Source organism: Pipistrellus hanaki (assembly GCF_964339955.1).
Source record: "Pipistrellus hanaki genome assembly, chromosome: 21".
Lineage (NCBI taxonomy): Eukaryota > Metazoa > Chordata > Mammalia > Chiroptera > Vespertilionidae > Pipistrellus > Pipistrellus hanaki.
In genome coordinates, this window is record NC_140523.1 from 7975983 (window position 1) to 7997383 (window position 21401).

General features: G+C 63.4%; 1 protein-coding gene across 2 annotated transcripts in view; it reads right to left on the reverse strand.

The window, feature by feature from the left end:
* Window positions 1-1623: 1623 nt before the first annotated feature.
* Window positions 1624-21401, reverse strand: part of ACSBG1 (acyl-CoA synthetase bubblegum family member 1) — a 38643-nt gene continuing 18865 nt past the window's right edge. For both annotated transcript variants that reach the window (XM_084869112.1, XM_084869111.1), the window contains 12 exons: window positions 16139-16371; window positions 15516-15604; window positions 14215-14335; window positions 13036-13116; window positions 12787-12936; window positions 11775-11951; window positions 10451-10632; window positions 8589-8819; window positions 6850-7067; window positions 5694-5833; window positions 4110-4356; window positions 1624-1852 (listed from right to left, as the gene is read on the reverse strand). In XM_084869112.1, the coding sequence (XP_084725238.1) occupies window positions 1776-1852; window positions 4110-4356; window positions 5694-5833; window positions 6850-7067; window positions 8589-8819; window positions 10451-10632; window positions 11775-11951; window positions 12787-12936; window positions 13036-13116; window positions 14215-14335; window positions 15516-15604; window positions 16139-16371 (1946 nt within the window). In that variant the 3' untranslated portion in view covers window positions 1624-1775. The remainder of the gene's footprint in view (window positions 1853-4109; window positions 4357-5693; window positions 5834-6849; window positions 7068-8588; window positions 8820-10450; window positions 10633-11774; window positions 11952-12786; window positions 12937-13035; window positions 13117-14214; window positions 14336-15515; window positions 15605-16138; window positions 16372-21401) is intronic.

Consider the following 21401-nt stretch of genomic DNA (forward strand, 5'->3'; position numbering starts at 1 on the left):
GAGTGACGGAGGGGAGGGGGCCACGGGGACCGTGGTCTGTGAGTGACGGAGGGGTGGGGGCCACGGGGACCGTGGTCTGTGAGTGACGGAGGGAGGGGCCGCGGAGCCACGGGGACCGTGGTCTGTGAGTGACGGAGGGGAGGGGGCCACGGGGACCGTGGTCTGTGAGTGACGGAGGGGAGGGGCCGCGGGGACCGTGGTCTGTGAGTGACGGAGGGGAGGGGCCGCGGGGACCGTGGTCTGTGAGTGACGGAGGGGAGGGGGCCACGGGGACCGTGGTCTGTGAGTGACGGAGGGGCGGGGCCGCGGGGACCGTGGTCTGTGAGTGACGGAGGGGCGGGGGCCGCGGAGCCACGGGGACCGTGGTCTGTGAGTGACGGAGGGGCGGGGCCCCGGGGACCGTGGTCTGTGAGTGACGGAGGGGAGGGGCGGGGGCCGCGGGGACCGTGGTCTGTGAGTGACGGAGGGGAGGGGGCCGTGGGGCCATGGGACCGTGGTCTGTGAGTGACTGAGAGGAGGGGGCCGTCGGTGGGCAGACAGGGAACACACTGGCTCGCACCGGTCGCCTTGAGAGTCCTCTCCTGAGCCGGCATCGGACGGGGCGGCCGTGGCGGCGGCCGGGTGCGGCCACACTCCCTCGCCCCGCGGAACGGCCCGGCCACGCTATTACCTGATCTCTCCCCCCCCCCCCCCAGCACTGCCACCAGGAGGCGGGACCACAGGCAGCAGTGCCCGCGGCCGGGGGCCCTCAGCCGACCCCCTGCGCCGGCCTGGTGGCTCTGAACCCTCGGGTGCCCGTGGCCGTCTCCTCTCCAGGCCGCCACACGCCCTGGCCCCTCGCACGGCCACGCAGACCCCTGCTCGGCGGCAGGCGCCCAGGGCCCGGGTCTCCCGACCCCACCCCCGTCTCAGGCTGGTCCCCGATCGCCCCTCCCTGTGTCTGCCGTGTAAGCTGCTGCTCCGCTTTCCTGGCTGCAAACGCCTGGGCTTGTGCTAAGGCACATGTGTCAAACACAAGGCCCGCGGGCCAAATCCAGCCCGCCAGGCCTTGCAATGTGGCCCGCACCGCGCTGTCATCACTGCACTCCGCTGTCAGTTTATGACTGTTCAGTAAACCATTCGGCCCGCGATTTAGGCTGGATTTTAGATTTTGGCCCCTTCTCTGATTGAGTTCGACACCCCTATGCTAAGGAATAAAGAGATCCAGTGCTGATTGCGTCTCTCCCCCTCTCCCTCCCCCTCCCCGTCTCTCCCCCTCTCCGTCTCTTCCTCCTCCCTCCCTGTCCCCGTCCCTGTCTCCCTCGGGGCCTGGCTGCTCTCCTGGGGTCCTGAGCGGCGGTGAGGGGGGGGGGCGGTGTGCTGGGGCGGCCCCCCTGCTTGCGGGCACCCAGGGCCCCTCGTGCCCGCCGCACGCAGTCCTGGGGGCTCAAGACCCCCCACCCCCGCGGCTTCCACCTGCTCAGCCCACAAGACAACGGCCAGTCCCGCCGACGGTTGGTTAAGACGTTTAATGTCGGGTCACACGTTAAGGGCACAGCGGGCGGGCGGGCGGGCAGGGCGGGTGCGAGGGGAGCCCCGGGCGGAGGGACGGCTGGCCGCCTGGCGGATTCCGGGGGAGGGAGGGAGGGAGGGAGTGACAGCCAGGCTTCCCCTGGCCCCCCCACCCCCCAGCTGCTGCCGGCCCTCGTGCTGGCAGGGGAGCCGGCCGTCACCTGGGCTCAGGAACGCCAGGCACTACAACTACGCCGCGGGAGCGGGCGGCGCCGGCCGGCCCGTCACTCCCGGTAGAAGGCGTCGATGACGTCCTTGTACTTCTCCAGGACGGCCGGCCGCTTCAGCTTCATCGTGGGGCCTGCGCGGGGGCGGGGGGCGCGGGTGAGGGGCCGGAGGGGGCGCACGGCCAGGAGCCCCCTCCCTCCCGCACGGCCAGGCCCCTGGCCCCTGGCCCCTGACCCCTGACCTGCAGGACTGACCCCCGTGCACGTGAATGAATGACTCAAGGGGCCGAATGGAGACTGCAGGGCCTCCTGGCTCGCGGGCCTGTGTCGGGGGGGCCACAGAGGCCCCTGGGGGTCCCACACCCCGAGGGGGTATGTACGTTAAGGTGACCAGACGCCCCGCTTTCTTTCCAAAAATCGGGACTTTTAAAACGCCGAGGGGCCGAAACCGGTGTGGCTCAGTGGATGGAGCGTCGGCCTGCGGACTGAAAGGTCCCGGGTTCGATTCCGGTCAAGGGCATGTACCTTGGTTGCAGGCACATCCCCAGTAGGGGGAGTGCAAGAGGCAGCTGATCGGTGCTTCTCTCTCATCGACGTTTCTAATTCTCTATCCCTCTCCCTTCCTCTCTGTAAAAAGTTAATAAAATATATTTAAAATAAAGCGCCGAGGGACGCGGGACACATTGTTAAAAATCGGGATATCACCGAAACCGGTGTGGTTCAGTGGACAGAGCGTCAGCCTGCAGAGTGAGGGGTCCCGGGTTCGATTCCGGCCAAGGGCATGGACCTTGGTTGCGGGCACATCCCCAGTGGGGGGCGTGCAGGAGGCAGCGGATGGATGTTTCTAACTCTCCATCCTCTCCCTTCCTCTTGGTAAAAAAATTGATAAAATATATTAAAATTTTTTCTAAGAAAAATAAAAAAGTAAAAATCGGGATATCTGGTCACCTTCGTGTACGTGGCCCTGCCTGCTGACACTTCCGGAACCCACAGGGACCCCAGGGCCTGCGCCCCGAGGGGCAGAGTCCTAGGAGACACGTTGTGCAGCAGGGACTAGTGCCCGTCCCGCCTGCTCTGCCCCCCGAGATGGGGACGGGGCGCCTGCCCAGAGGCCCCCCACCCCCGGGCGTGGCTGAGGGCGCCCCCAGAGCAGGGGCATGGCCTGGAGCTGGACGTGCCCTCTGTGCCGCTCACCCGGGCGGTCACTGGAGCCGCCAGCCCGAGCCATTCACGGAGGCTGCCGAGCGGGGACACCTGTCCGGCCGGCCGCACTCGGCGCCGGGCCAGACGGGCAGACACACGCCAGGGCCGCACTCCAGCCCGAGGTCCGAGGGCGTCTCAGGAGGCGGCCCTGCCAGCTCCACGCCCTGAGGCGCCCGGGATGCCACCGCGGGAGCGCCTGCCTCCCCCTCCCCCCCAGGCCAGGCCCCGGGCCCGTCCGGTTCTGAGGGCCCTGTCCCCAGGGCCTTCACCCTAAGGCAGGGGTCCTCAAACTTTTTAAAGTGGGGGCCAGATCACGGTCCCTCAGAGAGCTGGAGGGCCGGACTATATGAACTATTGTACTAATTCCTACTGTAACACCTCGGCTGCACTCACTGCCCAAAAAACCTGGCGGGCCGGATCAGACTCCTCTGCGGGCCGCATGTGGCCCGCGGGCCGTAGTTTGAAGACCCCTGCGCTAAGGTGACCAGAAACCCCGCTTTTGGCGGGACAGTCCCGATTGTTAATAATTTGTCCTGCATCCTGTGGCGTTTTAAAAAAGTCCCGATTTTTAGCCAAAACCGGGGTGGCTCAGTGGATAGAGCGTCGGCCTGCAGACTGAAAGGTCCCAGGTTCGATTCCGGTCAAGGGCATGGACCTTGGTTGCGGGCACATCCTCAGTGGGGGGCGTGCAAGAGGCAGCTGATGGATGTTTTTAACTCTCTATCCGTCTCCCTTCCTCTCTGTAAACAATCAATAAAACATTTAAACATATTTTATTGATTGTTTGCAGAGAGGAAGGGAGAGGGATAGAGAGTTAGAAACATCTATATTTAATATTTAAAATATATTTTATTGATTTTGTACAGAGAGGAAGAGAGAGGGATAGAGAGTTAGAAACATCGATGAGAGAGTCATCGATCAGCTGCCTCTTGCACACCCCGTACTGGGGATGTGCCGCAACCAAGGTCCATGCCCTTGCCTGGAATCGAACCCGGGACCCTTCAGTCCGCAGGCCGAGGCTCTATCCACTGAGCCACACCGGTCCCGGCCAATAAAATATATTAAAAAAAAAAAAAAAAGTGCCCCCCAGACCTCGTTCGCCCCCAGGGCCGGGCCCGGGACCCCCGCTTCCCGCCAGGCCCCCCCGCCCCCGCCCCCGGACAGGGGCCGCCACGCCAGGCCGCCTACCCAGCTCGCCGCCCGCGATGGAGAAGTCCCGCTCCAGGATCGCCCACTTCTGCACGTGGTAGGGCCGGGCGGCCGCGCGCCCGTTCACCCGCCGGATGCCCTCCTCGATGGCGCGGTACACCGCCTCGTCCCGGCCGCCCACGATGTCCGACACGCGCGCCGCGCGGCTGCCCACGCGCTGGCAGAAGGCCGCCGCCTGCTCCGTCAGCGCGTCCGTGGGCTCGCAGGTGTCCGGGTCCAGCGTGCACTGCGGGCGGGGACCGGCGTGAGGCGCTGCAGGGCGGGGGGCGGGGGGCGGGGCCCGGGGGCTGCCCCCCAACGCCCCGCCCCCCAGACTGGTGGAAGGAGCAGAGGTCCGAGCTCAGAGCCCCGAGACCTCAGCACGAAGTCATGAGCCAGCCGAAGCCGGTGTGGCTCAGTGGATAGAGCTTCGGCCTGCGGACGGAAGGGTCCCGGGTTCGATTCCGGTCAAGGGCATGGGCCTTGGTTGCGGGCACATCCCGGTGGGGGGGGGGGTGCAGGAAGGAGGCAGCTGGTCGATGTTTCTCATGTACGTTTCTAGCTCTCTATCCCTCTCCTGCCCTCTAAAAAATCAATAAAATATATATTAAAAAAAAAAAAATCAGCTGGGACCGGTTTGGCTCAGTGGATAGAGCGTCAGCCTCCAGACTGAAAGGTACCGGTTTCGATTCCGGTCAAGGGCATGTGCCTTGGTTGCAGGCACATCCCCGGTGGGGGGTGTGCAAGAGGCAGCTGATGGATGATTCTCTCTCATCGATGTTTCTAGCTCTCTATTCCTTCTCTCTTCCTCTCTGTGAAAAATCAATAAAATATATTTAAAAAAAAAAAAATCATGAGCCAGCCAAAACCAGTGTGGCTCAGTGGATAGAGTGTCAGCCTGCGGATGGAAGGGTCCCGGGTTCGATTCCGTCAAGGGCATGGACCTTGGGGGTGGGCACATCCCAGGTGGGAGGGGTGCAGGAGGCAGCTGATCGATGTTTCTCTCTCATTGACGTTTCTAGCTCTCTATCCCTCTCCCTTCCTCTCTGTAAAAAAATCAATAAAAAATATATATTATTTCAAAAAGGTACAAGAGACCTTTTGTAATAAAAACTAAGAGCCAGTGAATTAAAACATGTGTAGTAGCCAATGTTTCAGTATTTCATGCTATTTAAAAAAATATTTAGATGTTGCCCAAACCGGTGTGGCTCCGTGGATAGAGCATCGGCCTGCGGACCGAAAGGTCCCGGGTTCGATTCCGGTCAAGGGCATGGACCTTGGGGGTGGGCACATCCCCGGTGGGAGGGGTGCAGGAGGCAGCCGATCGATGTTTCTCTCTCATGGACGTTTCTAGCTCTCTATCCCTCTCCCTTCCTCTCTGTGGAAAATCAATAATAATATATATTTAAAAAAAATCGTGAGCCAGAGCAGGGCCACTGCTGGGCGGTGGCAGGCCTGTGGCCAGGACAGAGGGCCTGTCCCAAGAGCGTTCTGCCCCCTGCACCCCCCTCCCCCCCCCCGGGAGAGGGGGCCGAGGACGGCTGTCCGGGCCCGGCCCAGCATGCACTGCGGGCGTGCACCCACCTTCAGGGTCAGCAGCATGGACAGGAACTTCCTCTGGTCCCCGATGAGCATGGCGCTGCTGATGAGCGGCAGCTCCGTCTTCACCGCCTCCTCGATGGGCACCGGGGCCACGTTCTCCCCGCCCGCCGTGATGATCAGTTCTGGGGGGCGGGGGGGGCGAGGGGGGGCCCGTGAGCCCCTCTGACCCTCCTCCCTCTCCCCGTCCCCCCTCCCCGCCTCTCTGAGCACCACCTTCACCCCCGCAGGCACGGTGCCACCTCCCGACAGACAGGCCCAGACGGGGAAACCGAGGCACAGCGAGGTCCAGGGTCTTGGTCAGGGCCACACGGGCAGAGCAGCCTTCAGCCCGGCGCCGTGCAGAGCAGAGGCCGGGCCCGGGCGTGCCCACACGGCCCTCCCGGACGCCCCTCTCTCCTCCCCGCTGCCCACCGCCGCCTGCTCGGCCGGGGCCAGCCCCGCGGCCTCCGGCAGCCTCTCCCCCCACCGATGCTTCTCTGCGCTCTCTCACCGGGCGTCTGCCCCTCGGCAGGCCCCGTCTCTCCATGGCCACGGGGCCTGCCGCTCTGCCTGCCCTCTGAGGCGGCTTCCTTCCTAAATGACGACCCTGGCTGAGACCGGTGTGGCTCAGTGGATAGAACACCGGCCCGCAGACTGAAAGGTCCCGGGTTCGATTCTGGTCAAGGGCACGTGTCTGGGTTGTGGGCTTGATCCCCAGTAGGGGGCGTACAGGAGGCAGCTGATGGATGATTCTCTCTCATCGATGTTTCTAACATTCTCTCTCCCTCTTCCTCTCTGTAAAAAATCAATAAAATATATTTAAAAAAAAATAAATAGCCGAAACCGGTTTGGCTCAGTGGTAGAGCGTCGGCCTGCAGACTGAGGGGTCCCGGGTTCAATTCCGGTCAAGGGCATGGACCTTGGTTGCGGGCACATCCCCGGTGGGGGGTGTGCAGGAGGCAGCTGGTCGATGGTCCTCTCTCATCGATGTTTCTAGCTCTCTATCCCTCTCCCTTCCTCTCTGTAAAAAAATCAATAAAAAATATATATATTTAAAAAAAAATAAATTAAAAAAAATTAAAAATAAATGCATGCTGCCGGTCGTGGGCGGCCCCTGCAGGCCGCTCGGCGGGTGTGGATGGGCGCCCCCCGGCCCCACCTTTGAGGCGCCCGGTGATGTAGAGGAAGCCGTCGGCGTCCATGCGGCCGAGGTCCCCGCTGTGCAGCCAGCCGTCGGCGTCGATGGCCTCGCACGTCTTGTCCTCCATGTTCAGGTAGCCCATGAACACCGTGCGGCCCCACATGCAGATCTCGCCCGTGCCCTCCGCGTCCTGGTTCACCAGCTTCGCCCGGCAGCCGGGCACCACCTTGCCGGAGCTGCGGGAGGGGCCTGGTCAGAGGGCGCCCGCTCCTCCGAGCCCGGGGGCCAGCGCCCGAGGGCCCCGGGACCCCCCACCTCTCAGTCTGCACCGGGGCCGGAAGGGCAGGGCCAAGGAAAGGGCTCCGGTGAATGAATGCATGTGAATGTCCTGCCGGAGCCGGTGTGGCTCAGTGATTAGAGCGTCGGTCTGCAGACTGTAAGGTCCCGGGTTCGATTCCGGTCAAGGGCATGGACCTTGGCTGCGGGCACATCACCAGTGGGGGGTGTGCAAGGGGCAGCTGGTCGATGTCTCTCTCTGATGGATGTTTCTAGCTGTCTATCCCTCTCTCTTTTTTATAAAAAAAAAATCAATAAAATATATTTTAAAAAAAGAAAAAGAAAGTGAATGTCCCGATGGGACGGCTCAGGCTCTGGGGCAGCCGAGCCGGGATGGGGAGGCCCTGAAGCCCCAGATTGACCTTCACACGCTTCTCAGTGCCACTGCCCTCTCTGCCCTCGGAGCCGGCCCCGCCCCAGCTCCCGCCCGCTGGCGCCTGTGCCCTCCACAGTGCGGGTGCCTGACGCTGGGTGGAGCCAGGAGAACGCCTCCCGGGAGCTCTGCTCTCCTCCCCAGACCGGGGGACACGGCGGAGACCAGCTCCCTGGGATGGGGCCTGGCCGGGGCTCGGCCCCAGGGACTCCACAGCCGGGGCCGGAGCTCAGAGCCCCAGGCGGTGGGGGCCCAGCGGGTGTGGGCAGGGTGTGAGCAGGATGTGAGTGGAGTGTGAGCAGGGAGGGGGTGTGTGGGCAGGGTGTGAGCAGGGTGTGAGTGGGGGGTGTGAATGGGGTGGGTGTGGGGTGTGAGCAGGGTGTGAGCGGGGATGTGAGCAGGGTGTGAGCGGGATGTGAGCTGGGTGTGAGCGGGGATGTGAGCTGGGTGTGAGCGGGGTAGGTGTAGTGTGTGAGCAGGGGTGTGAGCAGGGGTATGAGCGGGGGTGTGAGCTGGGTGTGAGCAGAGGTGTGAGCTGGGTGTGAGCGGGGTGGGTGTAAGGTGTGAGCAGGGGTGTGAGCAGGGATATGAGCAGGGGTGTGAATGAGGTGTGAGCAGGGGTATGAGCGGGGGTGTGAGCTGGGTGTGTGCTGGGTGTGAGCGGGGGTGTGAGCACGGTGTGTGCTGGGTGTGAGCGGGGTGGGTGTAGAGTGTGAGCAGGGGTGTGAGCAGAGGTGTGAGTGGGGTGTGAGCAGGGTGGGTGCAGGGTGTGAGTGGGTGTGAGCTGGGTGTGAGCGGGGTGTGAGTGGGGTGGGTGCAGGGTGTTAGCAGGGTGTGAGCGGGTGTGAGTGGGGTGGGTGCAGGGTGTTAGTGGGGTGTTAGCCAGGTGTGAGGGGGGTGTGAGCAGGGTGTGAGCGGGGTGTGAGTGGGTGTGAGCAGGGTGGGTGCAGGGTGTGAGTGCGGTGTGAGCGGGGTGTGAGTGGGGTGGGTGCAGGGTGTGAGCGGGTTGTGAGCCAGGTGTGAGGGGGTGTGAGCAGGGTGAGTGTACCTGTACAGCCGGAAGTTGCAGGGGCTGGACATGAAGTGGGGGCCCGAGGTCTCGCTGAGGCCGTAGCCCGAGTACAGGCGGATGTCCAGGCCCAGGAAGAAGCGCTGGGTCTCGGCGGCCATGGGGGCCGCTCCGTAGAAGCTCTTCTGGCACCTGCCCAGGCCCAGCGCCTGGCGGACCTTGGCCAGCACCAGGCGGTCCGCCAGCCTGGCCGTCAAGGGCTTCAGGTCCCTGGGGGAGGGGACAGGGCACAGAGGACACAACACACACGCACACTCTCATAAAGTGATTCCCTCTCATCACCGATGTTTCTCTCTCCCTCCCTCACCTTCCTCTCTGAAACCCATAAAGTTTTTAAAACCAATAAAAACAATGTTGCCGAAACCGGTGTGGCTCAGTGGATAGAGCATCGGCCTGCAGACTGAGGGTCCTGGGTTCGATTCTGGTCAAGGGCATGTACGTTGGTTGTGGGCACATCCCTGGTGGGGGGTGTGCAGGAGGCAGCTGGTTGATATTTCTAGCTCTCTATCTCTCTTCCTTCCTCTCTGTGAAAAATCAATAAAACACATATTTTAAAAAAATTTTTAAAAAGTGTCACAAAATGAACCTTCAAGAGAAAGGGTGGGTGTTCGTTGGGCCACACTGGCCCGGCCTGTTCTGACTGCTTGGCAGCGAGGCCAGAATCCATCTCTGGACCGTTTACACACTGGCCCTGGCCGTGAACATGTGTGCACACATAGGTGCAAACACGTCTGGAGCCGGGACACCGCTGGAGCTGGGTACAGGCGCCCAGGCCACCAGGAGGACACACATGCAGAGAAGCAGTCACGCCTAGACACCCCTGGACAGACGTGTGGGAAAGCCCATCACTGCGCCAACATGCATGTCCGCTTCACGTGCAGGTGCAGACACGTGCACACGTCTCATGAGATGGACGCTGGCCATGGACGTATTTCTAACCAGGTCCCAATCTGCGCAGCACCGGGTGGGGGTTAAAAAGCAGCTGAGAGGTCATGGGGAGGCCGGGAGGCTGGGAAAGCGCACCCCTGGGGCCCCTGCTCCCAGGAGGGAGCTGGTCCATAGGCGCGACCCCTTTGGGGCCTGTGAGAGGGCGGGGCCTCCCGTGGAGCCTGTGAGAGGGCGGGGCCTCCCGTAGGAACTGTGGGAGGGCGGGGCCTCTCGTGGGGCCTGTGAGAGGGCGGGGCCTTTAGTGGGGTCTGTGAGAGGGCGGGTCCTGTGAGAGGGCGGGGCCTCCTGTGGGGCCTGTGAGAGGGCGGGGCCTCCCGTGGGGCCTGTGGGAGGGCGGGGACTGTGAGAGGGCGGGGCCTTGAGAGGGCGGGGCATCCTGTGGGACCTGGGAGAGGTTGGGGCCTTTAGTGGGGTCTGTGAGAGGGCAGGGCCTCCCGTGGGGCCTGTGAGAGGGCGGGGCCTCCCGTGGGGCCTGTGAGAGGGCGGGGCCTCCTGTGGGGTCTGTGAGAGGGCGGGGCCTCCTGTGGGGCCTGTGAGAGGGCGGGGCCTCCCGTGGGGCCTGTGGGAGGGCGGGGCCTGTGAGAGGGCGGGGCCTGTGAGAGGACGGGGCCTGTGAGAGGGCAGGGCCTCCCTGGGGCCTGTGGGAGGGCGGGGCCTGTGAGAGGGCGGGGCCTCCCTGGGGCCTGTGAGAGGGCGGGGCCTCCCTGGGGCCTGTGGGAGGGCGGGGCCTGTGAGAGGGCGGGGCCTCCCGTGGGGCCTGTGGGAGGGCGGGGCCTCCCTCGGGGTCTGCGGAGAGAACAGTCCGCTGCACAGGCTCCCAGCGCGGACAGGAGGGGGAGGCATGGAGGGGGAGGGGGAGCGGCGCTCCCACGGGCTGTGACCCGCCCCCGCACCTGCTGGAGCAGGCGAGGTTGTGCTCCAGCATCACCGCCATGGCCCACAGGAGCATCTTGCGCCGGAGGAAGCCGGACTGCGCCACCACCTCCTGGATGCGCTCCATGATCTTCTCCCACACGCGGGGCACCCCCATGTGCGACGTGGGCTCCACCTCCCGCATCGTGTCCACCAGGCTGCCCTGCTCGCCCGAGAGAGGCCGCGGTCAGACAGGGCGGGCGTGCACCCAGCGCAGGCACCCAGCCCGGGCGCCCAGCGAGGGCACCCAGCGCGGGCACCCAGCCCGGGCGCCCTGCTCCCCGCCGACAGGGCCCGCGGCTGCCCTTCCCTCCACCTCAGCCTGGTGCTGCTCAGAGGTCACTCCTGGTCTATGCAGAGGCCGCATCCGCCCCCAAGGCCGTGGCTGGATCAAGGGTCGACCTGTGATCCCACCTGGGCCAGTGAGAGCCCGCCGGGAGCCACCCGGGGCTGAGGAAGTCCCGGGGCTCATAGACAGGCCCAGAGCCCTGGCCGGTGTGGCTCAGTGGATAGAGCCTCCGCCTGCGGACTGTAGGGTCCCGGGTTCGATTCCCGTCAAGGGCATGGACCTTGGTTGTGGGCACATCCCCTGTAGGGGGCGTGCAGGAGGCAGCTGATGGATGTTTCTCTCTCATTGATGTTTCTAACTCTCTCTCCCTCTCTCTTCCTCTCTGTAAAAAATCAATAAAATATACTTTAAAAAAAAGAAAGATTAAAAAAAAAAAGATTGTTTTTAAAAAGCATGGCTCAGCCCTGGCTGGTGTCGCTCAGTGGATAGAGTGTCGGCCTTCGGACTGAAGGGTCCTGGGTTCGATTCCTGTCAAGGGCATGGACCTTGGTTGCGGGCACATCCCCAGCGCGGGGTGTGCAGGAGGCAGCGGATGGATGTTTCTCTCTCATTGATGTTTCTAACTCTCTCTCCCTCTCTCTTCCTCTCTGTAAAAAATCAATAATATATATATATATATATTTTTTTTTTAAAGAAAAAGACGGGCCCAGAGAACAGGTAGCGGACGAGGCAGGTGTGTGTGTGTGTGTGTGTGGGCAGGCGGGACCCCCTATGAGCCCTCTGAGGGCGCTCCTCGGCCGTGGCCACAGAACTACCGACTGGACTTCCCTGCCCGGAAGGTCCTCCGTGTCCCTCCTCCGCTGACCGCAGGGAGAGGACGCTGACGGACACGGGACGGACACGGGACGGACACGGGACGGACACGGGACGGACACGGGACGGACACGGGAAGGGGAGCGGTGCGGCCCCCCCACGCACGCCCCCCGGGGGACCCACGCGGGCGGAGGCACACTGACCTTGAGGGCGTCGGGCTGCGCGAAGCAGACCTGGGCCCCCCACTGGATGCCGGTCCACAGGTCGTAGATCTGGGCGGCGATGTGGCTGAGCGGCAGGTAGCTGACCACCACCTCCTGCTGGGCCTCGGCGGGCTGGATGCCGCCGGCCTGGCTGCCGTACCGGGCCGTCCAGGTGATCTGGGGACACGGGGGGGGGGGGGGGGGGCGCAGGTCCACAGGCTGCTCTGGGGGTGCCCCGGGCCTGGGCTCTCCTTTGGGGGACCCCTGGAGGGTTTGCCCCACCACCACCCGGGCTTCTCTGCAGGAACCCGCATGGGAAAGGTGACCAGATTTAAAAAATATATATATTTTATTGATTTTTTTACAGAGAGGAAGGGCGAGAGATAGAGAGCTAGAAACATCGATGTGAGAGAGACATCGACCAGCTGCCTCCTGCACACCCCTCACCGGGGATGTGCCCGCAACCAAGGTACATGCCCTTGGCCGGAATCGAACCCGGGACCTTTCAGTCGGGCGGCTGACGCTCTATCCACTGAGCCACACCGGTTTGGGCATGGTGATCAGATTTTAACGTTGGTAAAGCAGGACACCGTCGACCGGGGGGTGGGAGGTGGAGTGGGTTTTTGATTAAACATTTGAACTAGCTGAAACCGGTGTGGCTCAGTGGGTAGAGCGTCGGCCTGCGGACTGAAGGGTCCCGGGTTCGATTCCGGTCAAGGGCATGGACCTTGGTTGCGGGCACATCTCCAGTGGTGGGTGTGCAGGAGGCAGCTGGTCGATGTTTCTCTCTCATCGATGTTTCTAGCTCTCTATCCCTCTCCCTTCCTCTCTGTGAAAAATCAATAAAATATATTTTTAAAAAGAGCATACTATGCTTTAAAAAAAAAAGAAAGAAAGAAATGGGGGCGTCCGGTCACCTTACCCATGGGCATTCCCCCCCCCCCCCGCTGTGCTGGGTCAGCGTGGGCCACAGACGGGGTCTCTCCCAGCCCCCCCCCGGGGCGCGGCCTACGTTATCCTGACTCAGCATGACGCCCTTGGGGTTCCCGGTGGTCCCGGACGTGTAGACCAGCGCGCAGCACTGGGTGGGCTGCTGGGTGCTGAGGACGGCGTCCAGGTCCTCCTCCGGCACCTGGCGCCCCAGCTCCACGAGCTCCTCCATCTGTCCGGGGGGGGAGCGGGGCCGTGAGCTGGCACCCCGACGCCCCTCCCCGCCCCCGCCCCGCCCCCGCCCGGCGCCAGGCCCGGCCCCGGCCCGCACCGTGTACACGTTGGCCAGCTTTTCCGCGGGGGGCTCCCCGTAGACCACCACGGCCTTCAGGTGGGGCAGGTCCTGCCAGATCTGCGGGGCAGAGACACGGCGTGACACGGAGTGACACGGAATGACATTGAGTGACACTGAGTGACACAGAGTGACACGGAGTGACACAAGATGACACGGAGTGACACGGAGAGACACGGAATGACACAGAGTGACACGGAATGACATGGAGTGACACGGAGTGACACGAAATGACACGGAGTGACACGGAGAACGGGGAGGGGGGCTCCCGGGAGGAGCCTGGTGCTGGGGGCCCAGGTGGGGCAGGTCCTGCCAGATATGTGGGACAGAGACACGGAGTGACACGGAATGACATGGAGTGACACTGAGTGACACAGAGTGACACGGAGTGACACAAGATGACACGGAGTGACACGGAGAGACACGGAATGACACAGAGTGACACGGAATGACATTGAGTGACACTGAGTGACACAGAGTGACACGGAGTGACACAAGATGACACGGAGTGACACGGAGAGACACGGAATGACACAGAGTGACACGGAATGACATGGAGTGACACAGAATGACACGAGTGACACTGAATGACACGGAGTGACACGGAGAACGGGGAGGGGGGCTCCCGGGAGGAGCCCGGCGCTGGGGGCCCAGGTGGGGCAGGTCCTGCCAGATACGTGGGACAGAGACACGGAGTGACACGGAGTGACACGGAGTGACACAAAATGACACGGAGTGACACGGAATGACACGGAGTGACACAAAATGACACGGAGTGACACAAAATGACATGGAGTGACACGAGTGACACGGAGTGACACGAAATGACACGGAGTGACACTGAGTGACACAAAGTGACACAAAATGACACGGGGTGACACGGAGAGACACGGAGTGACACGGAGAACGGGGAGGGGGCCTCCCGGGAGGAGCCGGGTGCTGGGGGCCCGTCAGCCGGGCAGAGGCTCCGTGGGGAAGGTCACTGCTCTTTTTCATCAATCATCAGCCTCCGCTGGTCTTATTTGAACCCAGGGTTTGACCCCACAACAAAAGGGACTCTGCAGGGGGGCGGGAAGTTCCCTGCAGGCTAGAGGTCCCTGAGGACCCCGGTCTCCACCCCCCGCCTCCCCCTGCCCCGTCCCCCCCTCCCCCCCAGACCTTCAAGATCTTCTCCAGCTGCTTCTGGGCGTCCACCACGATGATGTTGGCGCGGCAGTCCCGGGCGATGTAGCGGCAGGCCTCGGGCGAGCTGGTGGTGTAGATGCCGGTGACAATGCCCCTGCAGGGACCGAGGCCTGTGACCCCTCCGCCCGGCCCAGCCCAGCCCGGCCCAGCCCCAGCCCAGCCCCAGCCCCAGCCCAGCTCAGCCCCAGCCCCAGCCCGGCCCAGCCCGGCCCAGACCAGCCCAGCCCCAGCCCGGCCCAGCCCCAGCCCCAGCCCCAGCCCCAGCCCCAGCCCCAGCCCAGCCCAGCCCCAGCCCAGCCCCAGCCCAGCCCCAGCCCCAGCCCCAGCCCAGCCCAGCCCCAGCCCAGCCCCAGCCCAGCCCAGCCCCAGCCCAGCCCCAGCCCAGCCCCAGCCCAGCCCCATCCCCATCCCCAGCCCCAGCCCCAGCCCAGCCCAGCCCCAGCCCAGCCCCAGCCCAGCCCAGCCCCAGCCCCAGCCCCAGCCCAGCCCCAGCCCAGCCCCAGCCCAGCCCCAGCCCAGCCCCAGCCCAGCCCCATCCCCATCCCCAGCCCCAGCCCCAGCCCCAGCCCAGCCCCAGCCCAGCCCCAGCCCCAGCCCAGCCCCAGCCCCAGCCCAGCCCCAGCCCAGCCCCAGCCCAGCCCAGCCCCAGCCCCAGCCCCAGCCCAGCCCCAGCCCAGCCCAGCCCCAGCCCAGCCCCAGCCCCAGCCTCAGCCCCAGCCCCAGCCCAGCCCCAGCCCAGCCCCATCCCCATCCCCAGCCCCAGCCCCAGCCCCAGCCCAGCCCCAGCCCAGCCCCAGCCCCAGCCCAGCCCCAGCCCCAGCCCAGCCCCAGCCCAGCCCCAGCCTAGCCCCAGCCCAGACCAGCCCAGCCCCAGCCCAGCCCCAGCCCCAGCCCCAGCCCCAGCCCAGCCCCAGCCCAGCCCCAGCCCAGCCCTGCCCCAGCCCAGACCAGCCCAGCCCCAGCGCCAGCCCTAACCCAGCCCAGCCCAGCCCCAGCCCCAGCCCCAGCCCAGCCCCAGCCCCAGCCCCAGCCCTAACCCAGCCCAGCCCAGCCCCAGCCCAGCCCCAGCCCAGCCCCAGCCCAGCCCCATCCCCATCCCCAGCCCCAGCCCCAGCCCAGCCCCAGCCCCAGCCCAGCCCCAGCCCAGCCCAGCCCCATCCCCAGCCCCAGCCTCAGCCCCAGCCCCATGGGGCTCCAGGGCCAGCCAGGCCGGGCTCCCACAGGCCCTCTCACAGGGAGAAGTGGAGGTGCTGGGGAGGGGTGGGGCCGCTCACCCTGCGAACACCGTGCCCACCGCCGAGAAGAACCACTCCGGGGAGTTGAAGCCGAGGATGGCCACACTGTGCGCGCGCTCCAGGCCGAGCTGCAGGCGGACGGACGGACAGAGCCGGTCAGACGGCGGGAGGGGCCCCTCTGAGGCCTCAGAGCCCAGACTGCCTGCCGGACGGACGGCGCAGGCCTGGCCCCCGCCCCCAGGCCCCGCTGCCCTCAGCCCGGCCCCCGCCCCCGGCCCTCGGCTTGAGTGTGACCACACACGCAGAGCCCGTGAGGTGCCTGGGCTGGGGGGGCGCTGGGCACTGGCCGCCCGGGGTGGGCCCGGGGGACAGCCGTCGCGGGGAGGCCGGGGGGCCGTCGGGGGAGGCCGGGGGGGCCCAGAGCGGGCGGGGTGCTGGGGGACGGGAGGCGGGGAGAGGGGGGGGAGGGGGGAGGGCGGGGGGAGGGCGAGGGGGTCGGGAGGCGGGGATGGCGGGGGGGGGGGCGGGGGAGGGGGATCGGGAGGCGGGGGAGGGGGTCGGGAGGCGGGGATGGCGGGGGCGGGGGCGGGGGCCGGGAGGCGGGGGGGGGGGGGGGGCCGGGGGATCGGCCTGGGGCAGGGGTTCGGTCCCCCGGGCCTCACCTTCAGGAAGCCCTTGGCCGCGCGCCGGGCCTGCAGGTAGTACTGGGCGTAGGTGACGCGCTCCCAGCGGCCGCGGCGCTTGTAGCCCAGCGCGGGCAGCTGGCCGTACTGGGCCAGCGCCCGGCAGAACATCTGGTGCACCGTGGCCGCGCGCTGCTGCTGCTCCTGCGGGCGGCCGGGGTCCAGGCGCAGGCGCACCCGCCCGTCGGCCCGCGTGGTCCACAGCGCCTCCTCTGCGGGGGAGAGCACAGCTGGGTCCCGGCCGCCCCGACGCCGCCGGGGCCTGGCCGTGGGCTGCAGGCCGGGGGGCTGCCTGGAGGAGGAGGCTGAGGCCTCGGAGGGCGGGCGCGGAGGAGGGGGCGGCTGGAGGGAGGCGGCCTGGGCCGGTCCACCAGCCAGGAAGCCTTTTCTCAGCAGGAGTCTCTCATGCTCACGTCGGCAGTCTCTGTGTGTGTGTGTGTGTGTGTGTGTGTGTGTGTGTGGAAAATATATCTTATTGATTTCTTACAGAGAGGAAGGGAGAAGGACAGCGTTAGAAACATCGATGAGAAAGAGAGACATCGACCAGCCGCCTCTTGCACACACCCCCCACTGGGATGTGCCCGCAACCAAGGTACACGCATGCCCTTGACCGGAATCGAACCCGGGACCCTTCCGTCCGCAGGCCGACGCTCTGTCCACTGAGCCACACCGGTTTCGGCTCACCTGGTTTTTTAAATGCTGGCTCACAGTTTTAAAAATAAGTATTATGTGCCCTGGCTGGTGTAGCTGAGCATGGGCCTGCGGACTGAAGGGTCTTGGGTTCGATTCCGGTCAAAGGCACATGACTGGGTTGCGGGCTCGATTCCCAGAAGGGAGACGAGCAGGAGGCAGCCGATCCAGGATTCTCTCTCATCATGGATGTTTCTCTCTCCCTCTCCTTCTCTCTTCCTCTCTGGAATCAATAAACATATATTGGGGGGGTGGGGGGGACACACAGTATTATGTGGAAAGAAAAAAAAGAAAAAAAGAGAAAAAAGAAATATTCTGTGGACCAAGCCAAACACAGCCATGCTCCAGAGCCTGCGTGTTGCCCTGGCCGGTTTGGTTCAGTGGATAGAGCATCGGCCTGTGGGCTGAGGGGTCCCGGGTTCGATTCCGGCCAGGGGCGCATGCCTGGGTTGCGGGCTCAATCCCCTGTGGGGGGCATGCGGGAGGCAGGTGAGCAGTGGTTCTCTCTCATCATTGGTGTTCCTATCTCTCTCTCCCTCTCCCTTCTTCTCTGAAATCAATAAAGAAATACATTTAAAAAAATTAAAAAAAAAAAAAAGCTTGCGTGTTGGCCTTCGGTGGTGTGCGTCTCCCTCGCGATGGGGGGTGTGGGCAGGGCGCCACGGCCTGCCCTCTCCGTTCACCCACTTCCCCCGACACTCAGAGCCAGGCCCAGCCACTCCCGGGCTCCTAGGAGGGCAGGTCCCCACAGCTGGCTTCACGGATCACAAGAGGCCATTTACACGGAGTGGCCAGATGATGATGATCTCTGAGCGCATAATAACCTGGCCACTCGGTGTGTATCCTATAGAATAAAAGGCTAATTTGCACATGGTCCCCTCGACCGGGAGTTCGGCCAGCAGGCAGGCCGGCCCACCGCCCACGTCCCCTCCCCCTGGCCAGGCTGGCCGGACCCCACCCATGCACGAATTCATGCACTGGGCCTCTAATATGTATATACACACTGAGTGGCCAGATGATGATGGGTTCAGAGATCATCCCAATCTGGCCACTCTGTGTATATAAATATTAGAGTATTAGAGGCCCGGTGCATGCATTCGTGCACGGGTGGGGTCCGGCCAGCCTGGCCAGGGGGAGGGGACAGGGGCGGTTGGCCAGCCTGCCTGCTGGTCGAACTCCCGGTCGAGGGGACCGTTTGCATATTAGCCTTTTATTCTATAGGAAAGACACGGAGTGGCCGGATGATTCTGTGCTCAGAGATCGTCACCATCTGGCCGCTCCGTGTACATCTGACAGGCGTTCTGGACGGAGGTCCATCTCATTCCTTCTGTCCTGTGGTGGACCCCCACCCCCACCCTCAGCCGCAGGCCCTGAAGGCAGAGCCCGTGGCTCCCGGGTCCTGAGAGGACAGAGGTCAGGTCAGAGGTCAGGAGCAGAGGTTAGGAGCTCGGGGCAGAGGTCAGGAGCCTGCGGGGAAGGACACGGAGTCTCTCCCCGCTCACCCAGGAGGGCTGGACGGACGGCAGGACCGCAGGTCCGGGGACCAGGCCGCGGCCTCCTCCTTGGTCCTCCCAGGCTGCCCGACGCCCGTCCTGCCCGCCCGGAGGCCCCGCTGCCCTGAGCTCTGGCAGGCGTCCACTCCGCCGCCCAGGCTCCCGGCCTCCGCCTGCGCCCGGGGCCGAGCCCCCGTGGGCGTGGGAGCCTCGAGCCCTGTGTGCACGCTCTCCCTCCCCCTCTCCCGCTGCTGCCAGGCCTGCCTTATCAGTCGCCCATTGTGCCAGCCGGCATGCAGCGGTGCCCTGGGCCCTGGGGGAAAGGTGCCCGGGCAGGGAGACGGCCCTCGCGGCCGGAGGGCGGAGGGGAGCGGGGTGCTCGCTGAGCCATGGGAAAGGCCTGGCCCCATCCCATGCAGAGCAGGGAGGCCGGCCCGGGACGGGGCTGGGAGGGCCTCAGGATGGGGACACATGTCTCACCTCTGCACACAGAGGGGACCGTGTGCCTATTAGCCTTTTATTCTTTTTAAAAAAATATATATATTTTTATTGGTTTTTTTACAGAGAGGAAGGGAGAGGGATAGAGAGTTAGAAACATCGATGAGAGAGAAACATCGATCAGCTGCCTCCCGCACACCCCCCACTGGGGATGTGCCTGCAACCAAGGTCCATGCCCTTGACCGGAATCGAACCCGGGACCCTCGAGTCCGAAGGCCGACGCTCTACCCACTGAGCCATACCGGTTAGGGCCCATTTTCTTTCTTTCTTTCTTTCTTTCTTTCTTTCTTTCTTTCTTTCTTTCTTTTTTTTTAAACTGGTTGGACACATCTCAAGGCATCTCCCTTCTTTTTTATTTTATTTTTTAAAATATATTTTATTGATTTTTCACAGAGAGGAAGGGAGAGGGAGAGTCAGAAACAGCGATGAGAGAGAATCATCGATCAGCTGCCTCCCGCACGCCCCCCACTGGGGATGTGCCCGCAACCATGGTACATGCCCTTGACCGGAATCGAACCCGGGACCCTTCAGTCCGCAGGCCGACGCTCCATCCACTGAGCCACACCGGTTTCGGCTGGCCTTTTATTCTATAGGATGGACACGGAGTGGCCAGATGTGTTAGGAGCTCAGAGATCATCCTCCTCCGGCCACTCGGACCGGCTCTCCCGGGAGGACGGGGAGAGGACAAGGCCGGCCTGGCCGGGACAGTCTGTCTGTCTGTCTGGACCTTGACGGTGGAACGGGCTGTACTGGCCTCCCAGGCTGTGGCCTCCGGGGTCCCCCAGCTGCCGGCCGCCCAGCTGCTCCCCGGGGGTCAGGACGCCGAGTTCTGGCCGCTGAGCAGTGACCCTGCGCAGAGCCCGGCCCCCCCCACCCCCCGGGCCCGCGTCCCCAGCCGGATTCCGCCGGATGGGCCAGTGTTCCAGCTTTCCGACCTCACCCCGTGATGGACCCTCCCTTCCTCCAGTTCAGTGTTCCCCAAAGTGTGGTACGCGTGCCCCCAGGGGTGCGGGAAGAGTCTGGTGGGGGCACGCACTGCCCTGTGCTTAGCTGCGCCTAATTCTGCGTTCTCATGAGTACGGGGGGTCCTCAGCGTTACGAAAATGATAGAAGGGGTACACCTATGTCAAACGTTTGCGGGGGGGAGGGGAGCCGGCACCGGTGTGGCTCAGTGGATAGAGCATCGGCCTGCGGACTGAAAGGTCCCGGGTTCGATTCCGGTCAAGGGCATGGACCTTGGTTGCGGGCACATGCCCAGTGGGGGGATGTGCAGGAGGCAGCTGATCGATGATTCTCTCTCATCAATGTTTCTAACTCTCTATCCCTCTCTCTTCCTCTCTGTGAAAATCAATAAAATAGATTAAATAAAAAAAAAAAAAGTTTGGGCCGGGACTGGTTTGGTTCAGTGGATAGAGCGTCGGCCTGCGGACTGAAGGGTCCCGGGTTCGATTCCGGTCAAGGGCATGTGCCTTGGTTGCGGGCACGTCCCTAGTGGGGGGTGTGCAGGAGGCAGCTGATCGATGATTCTCTCTCATCGAAGTTTCTGACTCTCTATCCCTCTCTCTTCCTCTCTGTGAAAATCAATAAAATAGATTAAATAAAAAAAAAAAAAGTTTGGGCCGGGACTGGTTTGGTTCAGTGGATAGAGCGTCGGTCTGCGGACTGAAGGGTCCCGGGTTCGATTCCGGTCAAGGGCATGTGCCTTGGTTGCGGGCACGTCCCTAGTGGGGGGTGTGCAGGAGGCAGCTGATCGATGATTCTCTCTCATCGAAGTTTCTGACTCTCTATCCCTCTCTCTTCCTCTCTGTGAAAAATCAATAAAATATATTTAAAAAAAAAAAAAAAAAAAAAGTTTGGGAAACACTGCTCCAGTCGATGGACAGACGTAAACCCCACCTGCGGCCAGACATTCCTGAGCTCTGAGTCACCCATCAGCACCTGCCAAACACCCCGAGCCCCCGATTCCTAAGCCCCTAGGTCCCTAATCACCCATCAGCGTGTGCTGAGTGCCCTAAGCCCCGTCCCCTATCCTTTTTTAAAAAATATATATTTTATTGATTTTTTTACAGAGAGGAAGGAAGAGAGATAGAGAGTTAGAAACATCCATGAGAGAGAGTCATCGACCAGCTGCCTCCTGCACGCCCCCTACTGGGGATGTGCCCGCAACCAAGTTACATACATGCCCTTGACCGGAATCAAACCCGGGACCCTTCAGTCTGCAGGCCGACCGACGCTCTATCCGCTGAGCCACACCGGTTTCGGCCCATCCCCTATCCTTCAAGGTGCTTGTACCCCGGCTCTCTCTCTCTCTGTCTCTCTCTCTCTCTCTCTCTCTCTCTCTCTCTCTCTGAAAGCAGCCGGCTGGGGTACCCCTCCCTCCAATAAAGCCTGTGTGTGTCCTCCGGCTGCCTTCTTTATGTAATCTAGGGGTGTCGAACTCAATCAGAGAAGGGGCCAAAATCTAAAATCCAGCCTAAATCGCGGGCCGAACAGTCATAAACTGACAATGTCATAAACTGACAGCAGAGTGCAGTGATGACAGCGCGGTGCGGGCCACATTG